The following is a 14,630-nucleotide window of genomic DNA, read 5'->3' as shown; positions in this document are numbered from 1 at the left end:
CTAATGAACATTATGCCCCTGGCTCAGCCTCTTTTGCCATTCAAAATAGTTTTTTTTTTTAAACATTAAAAAGCCTCCTTCAAATTTGCTAAGTTTAATGTAGAGCACTGCTGGGTGTGGGGAGTGGCAGGATTCCACAATGGTATGTTACCCCCCCCCCCAACCTCAATGGCAACAGGGTCCTCCTGCCTTCATATCCTCTCTGCAGTGAGGCTCTCTGGCTTGCTCAGCACTTGAAAGTTGGCAGTGCACAAACTTGTGTTTATCATCTAAGGTGGCCTTAAAAACTGCTGCTGGGGTCGTGCCTGAACACCCATCTAGTTTCCCCCGTGCCATTACTACCTTGCTTATATCAAACCGATTTCATGCCAGCTGCCTTGTAGACTCTCTCTACAACACAGACCACAGAGACAGGGAAGGCAAGGGCTAACATGTGGCTGGAACACATTCAACACATATTTGCACACTGAAGGGGACATTCCTTTTAAAAACACCAGCTTGGCAGCACTCCCTGCCTTTCTCCCCTCAACCCCCTTTCTTCTGTAGCCTATGTATTTCGTTCTAATATTCCCTCCTCCACCACACCACCACCAAGTAACCATTTCTTTCCAGGAAACGTCAGAAAATTTATTTATGCTCCAAGAGGTGTACTGATGATTACTTCCCAGCTTCACGGGTCAAAATCAGGAGAGTTGTCATGCATGCCAACAGGTCTGGGTCCTGTGCTGATAAAAGCAGCAAGATGTGGGCGATGGAGAGGAGAAGCATTCAGTCAGGAAGTGGCACAGCCTCCTGTTATGCCAAAGCACAGGAGGCCAGGGGTTTCCTCCCCACTCTTCCTGAGCAGCTAGTGACCATTACCTGTGCAAATCAGGGAGGGCAGAGACTGCAAACCAGGCTCCCTCCTCGTTTTGCTTTTTTTCTGATGGGCTCCTGCACTAAAGAGCTCCACAAGGTATAGGCACATTGCTATTTCCAGAATGGGAAGGAAGCACACAGGTAAAGATTTGCCTGTGGATTTCACCTGTCCTGCATCAAGTTAAAGAAGATGCCATCTTGGTTGAGAGTCCCAGAGGATCTGTGCTCTCTGTTGCCTTGCTGCCTGTCTCCATTTGGCCCAGGAGGGTGGGGGGTCCTGACTGACTCCAGCTAAAAGCTGAAGGTGTGGGGTATGCATCATGGCTTTTGGGAGAGGCTTGGGGAGTAGTGCCTGGTTCCCACCTGCACGTACAGCTGCGGGACGGCATGACATCACCACCCCTCAGTATTAATGTGGGGAAGCAGCTGGGACATTGTCCCAGGGTCCTTGCAGCACCAACAAGCCCTCCCCTCTGCCCCCTGTCACCTCATAGGGCTCCAGGGCACCCCTTGGAAGATTTCACCAAAGCGTTCTTTCCCAAACCATAAATCGCTTTATGGAGTATCTAACTTGATTTATGTTCAACTATTCTTTTCTTGCAACATTAAAAAAAACATATATTTAAAAAGGCATATGGTTGAAATTAAAAGAAATCCTGGCTCCGGGCCTGGAATGCTAAAGGACCAAGGATTCGGTTGTAACAGCTCTTGGAAATGTGCACCCGTAGACTAAAAGCATGTGAGGGGAGTTGATACTATAGTTGCCCCCCCCAACCATCTGCATAGTCCGTTCCACAAGTTTCAAGACTCCAGGATTCTATTCTGGCCATTTGTTCCCAGGAAAGCAACGGCTCAGGCCTGCTCTTCCTTCAGCCACGCAGCAGCTGAGGCACGTAGTAGGTGATGATGATATCAGCCCCTGGAAAGAGAATAGATCTTACTTTAAAAAGAAGCCACAATTTATTTGCAAATGCCTTCCCTCATTTTATTTTGCTTTCCTCCCAAATGTCTGAGGGCAGCCCCTCTTAATTCATCTGCTTTTAGTCTCCTCATCTCCCTCTCCATCCTCCTCATGTGCTTGTGGAAATCCAATGAAGCTGAAAGCTGGAAGTTTGGGGACAGATAAGAGAATGCGCTTCATCGCGCAAGGCAGGGCTAAACTCTGGAACGCGCCAGCCACCATGAGCCAGCAATGGCCCCAAGTTGGGTGGCTTTAAGAGAGGATCAAAAAGTGTGGAGGGAAGGCGATGTATCAGTGGCTAGTAGCCACAATGGCTCTGCTCTGCTAGAAACCACAGGAGGAGAGAGTGGCTGCTGGCTTGGGGTCTGCTTGCAGGTTTCCCATCAGCAACTATTTGCAGAATACTGTATGAATATTTTTTTCTGAAGCTTATAATTAAGAGCATTTGCGGATGATGCGGTTTGCTTTTGGAAATCCGATGGAGAGCCCATTTTCTCCACTTGCTCCTGAACGGGCTCTGTGGCACCAGAGAGCACAAAGTGACTGGAGGTGGCTGTGCGTCGCTCCAGGATCAGGGGCAGCATGTCTCTGAGTCCCACTTGCTGCAGGGACAGGGGCGGTCCCACGAGGAGCAAAATTGCTGTTGCACAAGCCGTGTTGTGCTTGTGGGCTTCCCACCGAGCAGGCATGTAGTTGGATCAAGGAAGAACCTTTGGCCTGATCCAGCTGCAGGGCCCTTCCTATTGTCAGTTTTGCATTTGTGGTACAGAAAGTATTGGTTTAAAGTGTAGAGATCTTTCCTATTCCAATGATTCAAGAAGGTTCTACAAGCTTCTCTGTGTGATGCAAGCTGGAAGTTTCTAGATAACAAGCAAAGCTTCTATTCGCCTACAAACAGGAAGAAGGTTCCTGTTGGGTTATTCTTCAGAAAAGCTGAGTAGCGGTTTAAACTGGTTCTGTTAACTCTTTCACTCAAGGTCATGCTGACTATAATAATAAGGCCAGAAGGAGCCTGGGTTTCACTTTCTGTCTCTCTTTCCTTCTGGTATTTTGTGTATAGTGTGCTAAGTATTAAGGTTTTAGTCTTATTGTAAGTTTAAGTTAAGTCTGCTGTAACTGGATTTCTTATGGACTGTGCTGAAGATGTGTGCATTTGTGACTGTTATGCCCATTTGCCTTCAGTAGTAAACTCTGCTGGATGAAGTTCATTGCCTCTGAGTTATTATTGGGAATCCTGCAACGTGTTTTTTAAGTTTTTACTCTGCTTACTGTACGGTGGGGGTCTGCTCTGGATCAATATGGAGCAGAATCTGCCCAGCATTCCTGATTTCAGTACTTTCTGTAACCCTATCTGACAGAAATCACTTAAGGGCATCCCATGGAAGGTTTCGAGACCTGAGAGGGAGGCCAGGGAAAAGACCCCTTTTGCCACAGGGGATGCCTTTCCCTGTGACATGGCAGCCCCCTCCACCCCCACCCATTTCCCTTCCTCTCTCACCTGCTCTCCTGAATGCAGCCATGGCCTCCATCACCACAGCCTTCAAGTCAAAGGCCCCAGCTTGCGCTCCATGCCACAACATGGCAAACTCTCCAGAGACGTGGTAGACAGCCAGCGGGTGGTTGGGATGCTGTAGAAGACACAGGTGCACACATGAGCCAAGGCAGATGCCTTTCCCCTTCGCTCAGCCAAGGTGCTGCCAAGGCCCACCCAGTGGGGGTGGGGGGTCTCCCCTCCTGCCCATTCTGCAGAGCAGGGAGATTACCTTGTCCTTCACCTCCCACACGAGGTCAAGATAAGGCATTCCTGGCTTGACCATCAACATGTCTGCTCCCTCCCGCACATCTCGGTCCTGGCAGGGGATGGCCATGTACAAAGAAAAAGCACACAAGAAAGGGTGTTGGAAAAGGTTCAGAAAAGGGAAACCGAAATGATCGAGGGGTTGAGCAATCAACAGGTTGAAGTGTTGGGGACTTCTGAGTTTCGAGCAAAGGCAAGGAAGAGGCAACATGGCAGAATTTTACAAAACTGTACATGGCATGGGAAAAGCTCCTTTTGAGTTTCCAAATACTGTGAGGCTGTTTCCTCCCCATCCCCCATGCTTCATATTACGTTTAGGATTAGAATATCTTGAACTGGAAAGTTACAGGTAGGTAGCCGTGTTGGTCTGCCATAGTCGAAACAAAATAATAAAAAAAAAATCCTTCCAGTAGCACCTTGGAGACCAACTAAGTTTATTACTGGTATGAGCTTTCGTGCGCAAGCACACTTCTTCAGACACATCTGAAGAAGTGTGCATGCACACGAAAGCTCATACGAATAACAAACTTAGTTGGTCTCTAAGGTGCTACTGGAAGGATATTTTTTTTTGTATTTTGAATTGGAAAGTAAGTTTATTTGGCTACATCCAAACACATTTTCAAAGATGTAGGTAGATCTAGCTCATTCCTATATGTTCACGGTTCATTCCAGCCCTGCGTGCAAACTATATCACATGACTTAAAAGCACATGGCTTTTAAGGAGGATAGACATGCTGGAGCATGTGAAGAGGAGGGCAACCAAAATGAACAAGGGTCTGGAAACCAAGCCTATTGAGGGTTGGTGGTGGGAGCTGGCGATGTTTAGCCTGGTAAAGAGGAGTCTGAGAAGAGATACGAGAGCCACCTTCAAATATTCGAAGGGCCGTCACATGGAAAATGGAGCAAGCTTGTTTTCTGTTACCCCAGAAGGTAGGGCCTGAACCAATGGGTTCAAATGACAAGAGAGGAGCTTCTGACGGAGAAAAAACAGAGCCGTTTAACAGTTGGACTACCTTGGAAGGTGGTGGACACTCCTTCACAGGAGGTTGGACTGGATGGCCCTTGTGGTCTCTTCCAACTCTATGATTCTATGATTCTAGGTTTTTAAGCAGAGGTTAGATGGCCATCTGCATTGCAGGGGGTTGGATGAGATGGTACCAGTTGCTGGAAACCAGTCAAGGGAGAGGGCTCTTGTGCTCGGATCCTGCTTGCAGGTTTTCGCATAGGTACCTGGTTGGTCCCTGTGGGAACAGCGTGCTGGGGTATAGGGGCCACTGGCCTCATCCTGCAGGCTCTTCTTATGCTATGGCTGACAGGCATAAGGAGGGAGAATGGAGGCCTCACTGGCAACTGCTTCAACCAGGCCAGACCCTGGAGCCATCCGTGCTGCAGCTCTGGTGCAGGCCAGCTTCGGGGGCTACAGTCCAAGGAGCTTTTTATTTGCTACAATTTGATCACGGGGTGGCAGAGAGGCCATGGAAGAAGAAAGCCAAGCCGCTGCCCTCCAAAGCGGATTCTGCACACAGATCAAGCCAGACCACTGGGCTGCCCAAGGGCAGCTTGCTCTGGCCTGCTTCCAGGCGCTCTCTGGGGGAACTTCGGTCGAACCTGGGGCTTGATAACAGGTCAAGAGTGCAGCCCACCACCGAGGCAGGAGCCAGGGACAGGCCATTTCGGAGCCTGGTGAGAGTCTGGTTTTGCCGCAGCACCTCGAGGCAGGGTGGGGGGTTGGCTGTTCCTGAGGAACTGGGGCAGGGCAAGGAGGAATGACGCGCAGAGAGGCCTGGAGGTCGCTGGAGCCAAGGTAGAGCCCCCTAAGCAGCAGGCTCAGCCTTAATCCCTGTTTCTCAGACGCACTAAATCCACTAAGAGGATCGCTGCGTTGAGTTGCAGGGAAGTCTGGGTTCATCCCACCAGCAGCCTCCTTCTCCTCTTCCACCCCCAGTAGTGCCTTCCCCCTGGTGTTCAAAGCTGGAAGCTAAGACGGTAAGAATCACAAAATTGTAGAGTCTTTAGGGGGCCCCCCCCCAAGGTTCATTTAGTCCAACCGCCTGAAATAAAGCTTAAAAACTTCCAAGGAAGAAGCATCTGGCTCCTCCTGCAGGGGTCTGTTCCCTCTTTCAGAGAATGGGGGGGGGGAACTCACCACAGCCCGCAAGGCCAAGCCCCGCGACCCCGGAGGGAGCTGGTAACACCGCCGGTCTCCAAAAGCAGGTTTGGACTGGGCTGCATCTCTGCGTGGAACCAGAAAGAAGGATAAAATGGATCGAGTCTGTGAAATCACCCATGAGACCTCCATGTAGTGATTGCGGGCAGCCCTTGGTCTACCAGATGTACACTGAAACACACCTCCCATTAGCCCCAGAAAGAACGGCCAATGCCAGGGTGGGTGGGACTTTCAGCCCATCAACACCTGCTGGGCCACAAACCCCTGTAATTCGCAGTCCCCTCCCCTCCCGAGGGCTGATACAGCGTACAGTTCTGGTCGCCTCGCCTCAAAATGGATATTGCAGATCTGGAGAAGGCTGAGAAAAGGGTCAGCCAGAACAATCAAGGGGATGAAGTGCCTCCCCTAAGAGGCAAGGCCGCAGCCTTTGCGACTGTTTAGTTTGGAGAAAAAACGGAAAGAGGCGACACGGCAGAACTTTGCAAATCTAGGCCTGGTGTGGACAGAGGGTGGTTATTTCTCACTCTCTCCTTCCGCTAGAACGGGTGGACATCCAGCGAAGCTGAACATTGGAAGATTCAGGACAGAAAAAGGAAAGTTCCATAGTTAATCTATGGAACTCCCTCCCACAGGAGGCAGCCAGGGCCACCAACATGGATAGCTTTAAAAGAGGATTAGACAAATTCATGGAGGAGGGGGCTGTTAATGGCTACTAGCTCATGCTCTGCAGCTGGAGGCAGCCATACTTCTGAATCCCAGTTGCTGGAAACCATGGGTAGGGAGTATGCCCTGGTGTTCAAATCCTGCCTGTGGGTTTCAGTCACTGTGAGAACAGGATGCTGGACTAGATGGGCCATTGGCCTGACCCAGCGTCACAGCTCTTCTCATTTTCTCACCTGAAGGGGCCGTAGAAGCAGGAAGCAAACTTGGCGCTGTAGCTCAGGACAGAAACCTGCAGCCGACACGGAGGAAAGGTGAGGGGGGTCTGCTGTCTAAAGGGCTTTAAAAAACAACAACCCACACAGGATCTTCTGCCCCCTGCCTGCCAGGCCCCTCACAATCTTTTCTGAGGGGGCACAGGGAGGGAATCGCATCCATTCCCCTCCACCCCCAATCTGTGGCCCTGCAGGCCCATCAAGGCAAGTCGTTGCTATGGTAACCTCAGAGGGCCTCCAGTCGGCCTAGTAAAGGCACCACAACCCTTAAGGGTTATACTTGCCGGACAACAGGCTTGCCGAGCTGCAGGCACGCTCCGCCCATGCTCAGAGGCACCACTGCGTGTGAATTAATTATTCTCTGCTAGGGCACTGCAAATGGGCTCTGTAAGAAGGTCTGCCAAGGGAGGGTGCGGGCTCGTGCCTGGCTCACCTTGTTGCCCAAGTTGTTGGAGACCAAGGCCTGCTTGATGGCGCCGATGCGCCCATCCATCATGTCCGAGGGGGCCACAATATGGCATCCTGGAGAAGGAAGACGGGTGGTGGCTCAGGGGAGCTGAGGGTGGGCCACCGCTGGAAACAGGCTGGCAAAAAAGGAGTGGTGGGAGGCACCAGCCCCAGAGGAACCCCCAGAGGAGGAAGGCTCAGAGCCGGGGGATTGGTGGTGTGACACGGAGGAGAGGTTGGAGGAGAAGATCGGTGGGAGAAGGTGTCAGATGCTGAAGGGGCAACAAGGTTTGGTGAGACGGTGACAGGGAGCAGTTCAGACTCTGAGGCTGAAGCAGAGGAGGGGCGTCAAGAGGTTGCTGAAGAACCCGGGGAATCTCCCTCTCCTGCTGCCACAAGCTCCCCTCCTGCTGGTCTCCAATAGCATGCAGGAGGGCAGAACGGAAGCCAGAGGTGTGCAAACACAGTCTGAGACTGCTTGGGAAGCTTCTGGGAGGGAGGAGCCTTAAGGGTGGTAGAAGGCAGGGACCTTCAGTCCTGGCACCTGCTCCATAGGGGCAAGACCTGCTGGGAAAGGGTTGCTGTATGCCGTTTCCTAGAATAAAGAGTCAACTTCATTGGCATCAGAGATTCACATCCTTTCTTGCTGACTTGCATCTGACTCCAGCCCTGATACACGGACTCCCTTGGCCGCCAGCTTCCCCAGGAGCCCACCCACCACACAGAAGGAGCCACCCAGCCCAAGCAACCTCAGAGGAGCCATGCTAAATCAGGGCAAAGGCCTCTCTCCTCACCTAGCAACAGCCCCCAAACAGCTGCCATTCTGAGGTAGGCTGTCTCTGAACTTAAGAGGTTCTGCTTAATGTATAACCAAGTGTTGCCTCCCCTCAGAGTTTTGCCCTAACCCAACTTTTACACTCCCTCAGCTAAGCAGCCGCTGCCACTTCCTGCAGCAGAGAGACCCGTCTTTCAGTCTCATGTCCGTCTGGAGTGTCATTCCTGCGGCACCTGCTCAGTGCCTTTGATGGGGCTCGGCAGCCACCTGTGCTCTCACCTGCCTCGGCATAGGCCAGAGCCACCTCAGCCAGCCTCTGACAGCTGATCTCGTTCTGGAGGGTGCCATCTTCCCGAAGAATGCCTGAAAGGGCAAGGGCAGAGGTCAAGATTCTGGGGGTCCAACTTCTCCCTATTCCACCCCCCAACACACACACACACACACACACACACACACACACTGCCCCCCAAATTCCACTGGCATCCACGAGGCCTCTTGAAGCAAACACCAGAAGCAAACCAGGAAAACCTCGTTGCACCTATGAATTGTTTAAAAAGTGTGATGTAGTGACATAATAGCAGCCATATTTCTAGTCCTCAAGAGCATGGGTAGGCAAACTGAGGCCTGGGGGCCAGATCCGGCCCAATCGCCTTCTCAATCCGGCCAGCGGACGGTCCAGGAATCAGCTTGTTTTTACATGAGTAGAATGTGTGCTTTGATTTAAAATGCATCTCTGGGTTATTTGTGGGGCATAGGAATTCACTCATTTTTTTTCCAAAATACAGTCTCCCCCCCCCCATGGTCTGAGGGACAGTGGACCGGCACCCTGCTGAAAATGTTTGCTGACCCCTGCTCAAGGGAGAGGCCTTAGGAGCCTGAGTAGGAGATGCAGACTGCAAGAGGCACGGCATCAATGCACTGAACAGATCTTGCTCCCCTTAGATCCCACAAAAAAACCTGGAGACCCAGTTTTGGGAAACCCTGTTTTAATGCAAAACACATGGCAGCATTTGAGGGGCTCTCCCTCTCCCCTAGGCCCTGTGACAAGAAGAGGGGTACTGCTCCTACTCCCCTCCAGCAGCACTTACCACAGTGCCCGTGGGAGGTGTACGGGCACAGGCAGACGTCGCAGGCGATCAGCAGCTCAGGGAACAAGGCACGGATTGTGGCAATGGCCTGGATTACGGGGGTCCTTGGCATCGGCCGCAGATCCACGTTCGTCCTGCGGGGGGGGGAGGCAGGAGGAAGGTGGTGAGACTGCAGCCGGCAACATGGTAAGTGGGTCTGCAGCTCAGCAGCCAGGTGCAGAATTTGTGGATGGAGGCTAATCTAATTTGATTGAAACTGCCAAGGTGCTTCCACCCCCTTCACCCACCTTGATGGCTCGGCTTGGGACCCCAAAAATCAGAATGCACTTCAGGCCATCAGCCACAAGGGGACGCAGCATCTCCTCCAGCCTGTTGACCCCATAACTGTGCGGGGCGGAGAGATAGAGAGAGACCAAAGGAGGTTGATGAGCAAAGCAATAGGGTCACATAGGTACTGAGAATCTGCGCCACCCCCCCAAAGGGATCCCACGTCTCAGCAAATGGCATGGATCAAGCCCACAGCCTTAGTAAGGAAGGCGTGGCTGCTGGATCAGCCCCAAGCGGCTCCATCAAGTCCTCTGTCTGGTTCTCCCATGGATGCCAGGCAGATGCCCAAACCCCATTCCCAAAAGCAGAGCATGAGGGCAGAAGCCCCCTGCACCCCAGTTATTTGCCTACACCACCTGGCAGTTTTAAGGTATGCTGCATTGGGACGTGGATGTTCCACTTAAGTTTTTATCAGGCATGTCAGGTCAACAGGTAAGAGCGCCCACTTTCAAGAAGATGAAACTGCAGAAGCAGAGAAGTTGTCTGTTGGCTTAAGTAGGCCGATTCCATTGCACTACACATTTGTGTTTCTTCCCCCACTCAAGGTACACAGAACCACTATAGGAAATATCCCTTCCTCCTCAGGCCAGTGTCAGGTTTAGGGCAGTTCTCCACATAAGCCAAGGGGGCGCAAAACCACCACCATCAAAATAACAGTAATACATATGTTTATAAGGGGACTTACTGTAATTTACCTTTAAGGAAGTATAGATGGGTTTTCAGCAATATATACGTTAACTTTTGGACAGAATGGAATGTTATTGATTTTCTTTTTATTGTAGTTCAAGACTTTGGAAGATGAACCTGCTAAAATGTGGTAACAGGACAATGTAGCTCGGGGGGGGGGGCTGAGGGAAGCTCCCACATAATGGAAAGTAACAATGTGACGGATTGTGAATTTTTTGTGTTTTGTTTGTGTGTTGTTGTTATTTTATAAAATTTAATAAAAATTATTTAAAATACATACATATATAAGGGGACTTACTGAGGAGAAATGCAACTCTACCAAAAGGAATTATTGCATGAAAATAAGAAAGGGAAGGGAGGGAAGGCACCATATTTTGTTCTCCTTCAGGGCACCAGATTACCAAAGTCCACCCCTGGTCAGACCAGCTGCTTCCCTTGGAGAAACTTTCACAGGTCAAAGTCACAGCCCCACAGAGCAGCAAAGGCTCCCAAGCCTTGAGAAGACCGGGCTGGGCACAGCACTCTGTCCCCCCCACCCAATGAGTGGGCCGGGGCCTCGGGGTGGACCTTGTTATCTCTCATCTCCAAGCTGCAACCGCAACAAAAGTGCTTTTATCTCGGGGAAGGCACGGTGGGGTGGAGGCAAGCATCAGCTTCTGGCTCTGCCCATCGGGAGCCCTTATCTCTCGGGGCCCAGAGAAGTCTAGGGCAAAGGCAGCTGGAAACATGAGCACATTCCTGCCCTTCCGCTGGGGTTCAAGCTGCACCAAGCTGCACTGACTCAAACAGGCAATATGGGGAAGAAAAAATGAACTGAGGTTTGTATACAGAAAGTGCCAACTTCAGCACCCCACCCCCAGCACCTCCCCACCCGCTGCCCCCAGCATCTCCCCAAGACCCTTTCAAAAACCGACAATGCTGGGCTGGGCAGATCCAGGGTTGGCTCAGCGTAAGGCAGTCCCCTACATTTCGACGTCTTCACTCACCGGGCTTGACCAGGCAGGCTGGCAATGGGCTCCACGGCATCTGGGCTGTCCCTGAAAGAGTTAAACAGGGGAAGTGAGAGCTGGAGAGGATCCTGGCAGCGAGGTTGGCAGACCCAGCACAGCCAGAGACAGGCTCTGCGCCAAGGGACATTCTTTTGCCATCACCTGACACTGCCATTGTTGTGGGAACCCTGCAGTCCCCAGGAAAATAGAGGGCTGCCAACCCCCCGCGCCCCCCCAAACCAGGAATAGGAGGTTTCCTAGGTTGAGAGACTTTGTGCCCCAAGAGAAGGCAGTGCTGCAGTTTGCCGAAAGGAAGAAGGGAAGAGAATCCCAAGGATCAGTCAGAACTGTGGCTAATAGCCAGGGATCAGGAAGGGCCAGACTGAGCTTCTCCCCCCCCCACCCCACCCTCCCATCACAAGCTCACAGGGTGGCTGTAGGCAAGCCGTGGTCCCCTCGGCCCCTGACCACCCTACAAATATGGAGTCAAGGATACTGCCCTGCCCTGTGGGATCACCAAATGCTAAAATTAATAGTTATTTCGCCTGGTGCTTAAAGGCGTACCATGAAGGTGCCAGGCGGGAGTTGAGGATGTCAGGAAAGACCCAACTGGCTCAGACCCAGCAGGGCCCAACTAACCCAAGCCGGACACCCCAGTTAGGAAATGGCCGAGAGACTCACGTCACAAAGATGGGGTAGATGAGGTTGGCCGCGCGGAAGCTAGCGGCTGTCGCCTGCCACAAGCGGAGGGTGGGGTGAAAGTAGCCACTGTGCAAGAGGGACTCGGCCTGCATCTCGAGGTCTCACCAGCCACTGGGCCAAGGAGGAAAGGGCTCTGGAAAGCAGAGGCAGTGGCCGTTTTAGAGGGCGACTTCTCATGCTGCCGGGTGTGCCACTGCCCAGGCGCCGCAGAGGACTCTGGGAGATGCCCCCTATGCATGCCCAACTCCTGGTGCAAGTGAGGGTCATGCAAAGAAATGAGAGTAATGTCAAGCGAGTGCAGAGCGCAACCCCACCCCACCCCACCCCCACTGATCAGCCACAATTGCTCCGAGTATGCCTGGTACTGGGTACAAGGAAGGACAACATAACTTAGAGGGAAATCTGAAGCCTGGCAGGGCACCTCTTTGTGTTGCAGGAGTCTACGCATCCAGAACCCAGCAGCTGGAAACTGCAGGAGGGGAGACTGCTGCCCTTACACTCAGATCCTGCTTGTGAGTTTCCCATAATGAGGATATGGCCTGCCAACCTGTGAGAACAGGAGGCTGGATGAGTTGAGTCCCTCTGGGGCCAGGCTCTTCTTATGGAACCTCTAGGTGCAGAGGCAGTCTATCTGGATTTATAAAGTTCTCTGGGGCCCCTGGTAGAACTGGATGCTGGGCTAGGTGGGCCCTCTTCGGTCTGATCCAAAGAGCCTCAGGGCTTTTCCTGTGTTCTCATGAAAGAGCATGCTTTAAGGGATTAAAAACCTGCTCCCTTTAGACTAGGTTCTGCTTTGAAGGGGTATTTGGATTTTCTGAAAACAAGGAAGACAATCTCTCTCCTGGCACCCTGAAGCCTGGGAGAAGAAGCCGCTTAATAATCTCTCATCTGAGGGTGGCAAATTCCTCCGCAGCAAGATGAAACGGGTTGGGTGGTGCAATTGGCCCACGCATGACATGAGGAGAGGTTGCCAGAGGCAAGAGCAAAAAGGCAGCCAGGGCTCTAATCCCGGTGGAGGAGGGCTCTTTTTTGGGCTTCAGTTCAAGAGGCAGTTAAAGCCCAGCAGGTTTATCAGGCCAAAAGTCCACGCAGCCCGCCGGCCTCCTTTCCACACATCCACCAACCAGGGGCTTCCAGGGAGCCCTAAGCAGGCCATAAAGGTAACATGTACTTGGAGATAGACTGTCCCTAAGCATGTAAGTCTCACTAAGCGGTCAGGGTAGGTAACGGCAGATCTCCCCTCCTCCGTGCATTTCAAAGCCTCCTAAGGCAGTGGCCGTCACCAGGTATTGTGGCAAGGAGTTCTGTAAGCCACTATTGTGTTGCGTAAAAAAAGGTCCTTATTTTGGGTGCCTAGAATCAAGTCAGATCTGCTCGAGCCTGAGCTTGAGCGTCGCAAGACAGCTGGTCTCACATTCACCAGGCACAAAGAGCTCTCTGCAGAAAAATGTGTAAAGGGAATCAACCCAGGGGGTTCAACCCCCCCCCCCCTCCCATCCCGCCTGCTGACAACCTTGGGGGTCCAGTCACCTTCTCTAAGCCTAACCTAACTCACAATTTAATGACTAGGACTTGGGAGATCCCGCCCCCTCCCCAAAAACCAGTCCTTTAAGCTCCCTAGGTGACCTTGTTGTGTGGGGGGAGGGAGTGGTTGCCTCTCTCAGCCTAACCCACCTCACAGGGCTGTTGTGAGAATGCAATGCATAAGGGGAGGGGCGGAGAGAGGTTGAGCAAGCCTTGGGCTACCTGTATGAACCAATAAGGAAAACCGAAGTGCTTGGTTATAGAAGCTGACCTCCCTCCCAGGTAAAGTTGCAGGAGCAGATATTTTATAAAATAAATGGAGCTTGAGCTGCAGGGCCCAGAATCCCAAAGGAGCCCCAGAAGCGACTTGAGTCCACATTGCTTTTAAAAACTGGGTCCAGCTGACCCGATTTGAGTCACATGACTCAAATCCATTAATTTCAGGTGGTATCTATTTCGATAATCCCAAAGTTTGGGAGTCAGTAGCACAGATGTCGTAAAGGCGGTAAGTTGGCCATTCTGCTGAAGAGCGCTTAAGTCCTTTCTGCATATTGTCTCCAGAAAATGACTTTGCAAGGGAGCTATCAGGATGTGAAAAAGTAGCTCGAAAAAGTAGAAAAAAGAATGGTAGAATCATAGAATGGTCAAGTTGGAAGGGATCCGAGGGTCATCTAGCCCAACCCCCACAAGGCAGGAACTTTTTGCCCAGCGTGGTGCTTGAAAACTATAAAGCACTGGGCATTTTAGTGCCTTTGGCGAGTGAGATAATCCAGGACAGTCATTTTAATCAAAATCTAAGATGTAGTAGTTAATTAAAAAAATAAAAATGCAGCGATCTGTCGTGGAACAACCCCACTGAAGAAGGTCACAGCGGAGACCTCATTGCTTCAGGGCTCCCCGAGCTCAGTTCGAGCTTCAGGGCCCCCCCCTAGGTCCGCCACGGTCCAGGGATGACTGCGGGCCATTGCAGCCCGCAGCCACTTCCTTCCGCTTTCTGGAGCCCGAGGATCTGCCGGAGCAAAGCTCAGATCCAGCGCCCTCCCCCTGCCCGGGAAGGCGATCCTCACCTGCTTCTTCTTCTGCGGCTCGCTCACGTGGGAGCAGTGTCAGCTGTTTTCCCGGCAGCCCTCGCGGGAAGCCACTTCATTTGCATAGCCGCGCCCTCCGCGAGCGAAGCAGCACGCCCCTCCCCCGCTTGGGTGGCCACGCTTCCTGCTTGCAAATGCTAGGACTGGGTGGTTTCAATGGCGGACCTACGTTTGGGGGTGGGGGCTGACTCCATCTGGCAGCTTCCTATCACAACCAAGCAACAGAGGTGCCAATGCCCTGGGGTGCCCGATCACCCACAAATTTCGGCATCAGGGCCATGCAC

At 52.1% G+C, this 14,630-nt stretch overlaps 1 protein-coding gene across 1 annotated transcript; it reads right to left on the bottom strand.

Moving 5' to 3' along the window:
• Positions 1-1,688: 1,688 nt before the first annotated feature.
• ALAD (aminolevulinate dehydratase) lies at positions 1,689-14,389 on the bottom strand. Its single transcript, XM_033167459.1, is given in 13 exon segments — positions 1,689-1,777; positions 3,318-3,447; positions 3,583-3,669; positions 5,764-5,851; positions 6,681-6,736; positions 7,153-7,241; positions 8,221-8,304; positions 9,030-9,130; positions 9,132-9,163; positions 9,317-9,413; positions 11,030-11,080; positions 11,714-11,867; positions 14,326-14,389. Coding segments are annotated over 12 exon segments (978 nt in total). The 5' UTR covers positions 11,827-11,867; positions 14,326-14,389; the 3' UTR covers positions 1,689-1,727.
• Positions 14,390-14,630: the final 241 nt, after the last annotated feature.

The sequence above is a fragment of the Lacerta agilis genome, chromosome 13, assembly GCF_009819535.1.
Source record: "Lacerta agilis isolate rLacAgi1 chromosome 13, rLacAgi1.pri, whole genome shotgun sequence".
NCBI classification, from domain to species: Eukaryota; Metazoa; Chordata; class Lepidosauria; order Squamata; family Lacertidae; genus Lacerta; species Lacerta agilis.
This window is presented reverse-complemented; position numbering and strand designations above follow the sequence as displayed.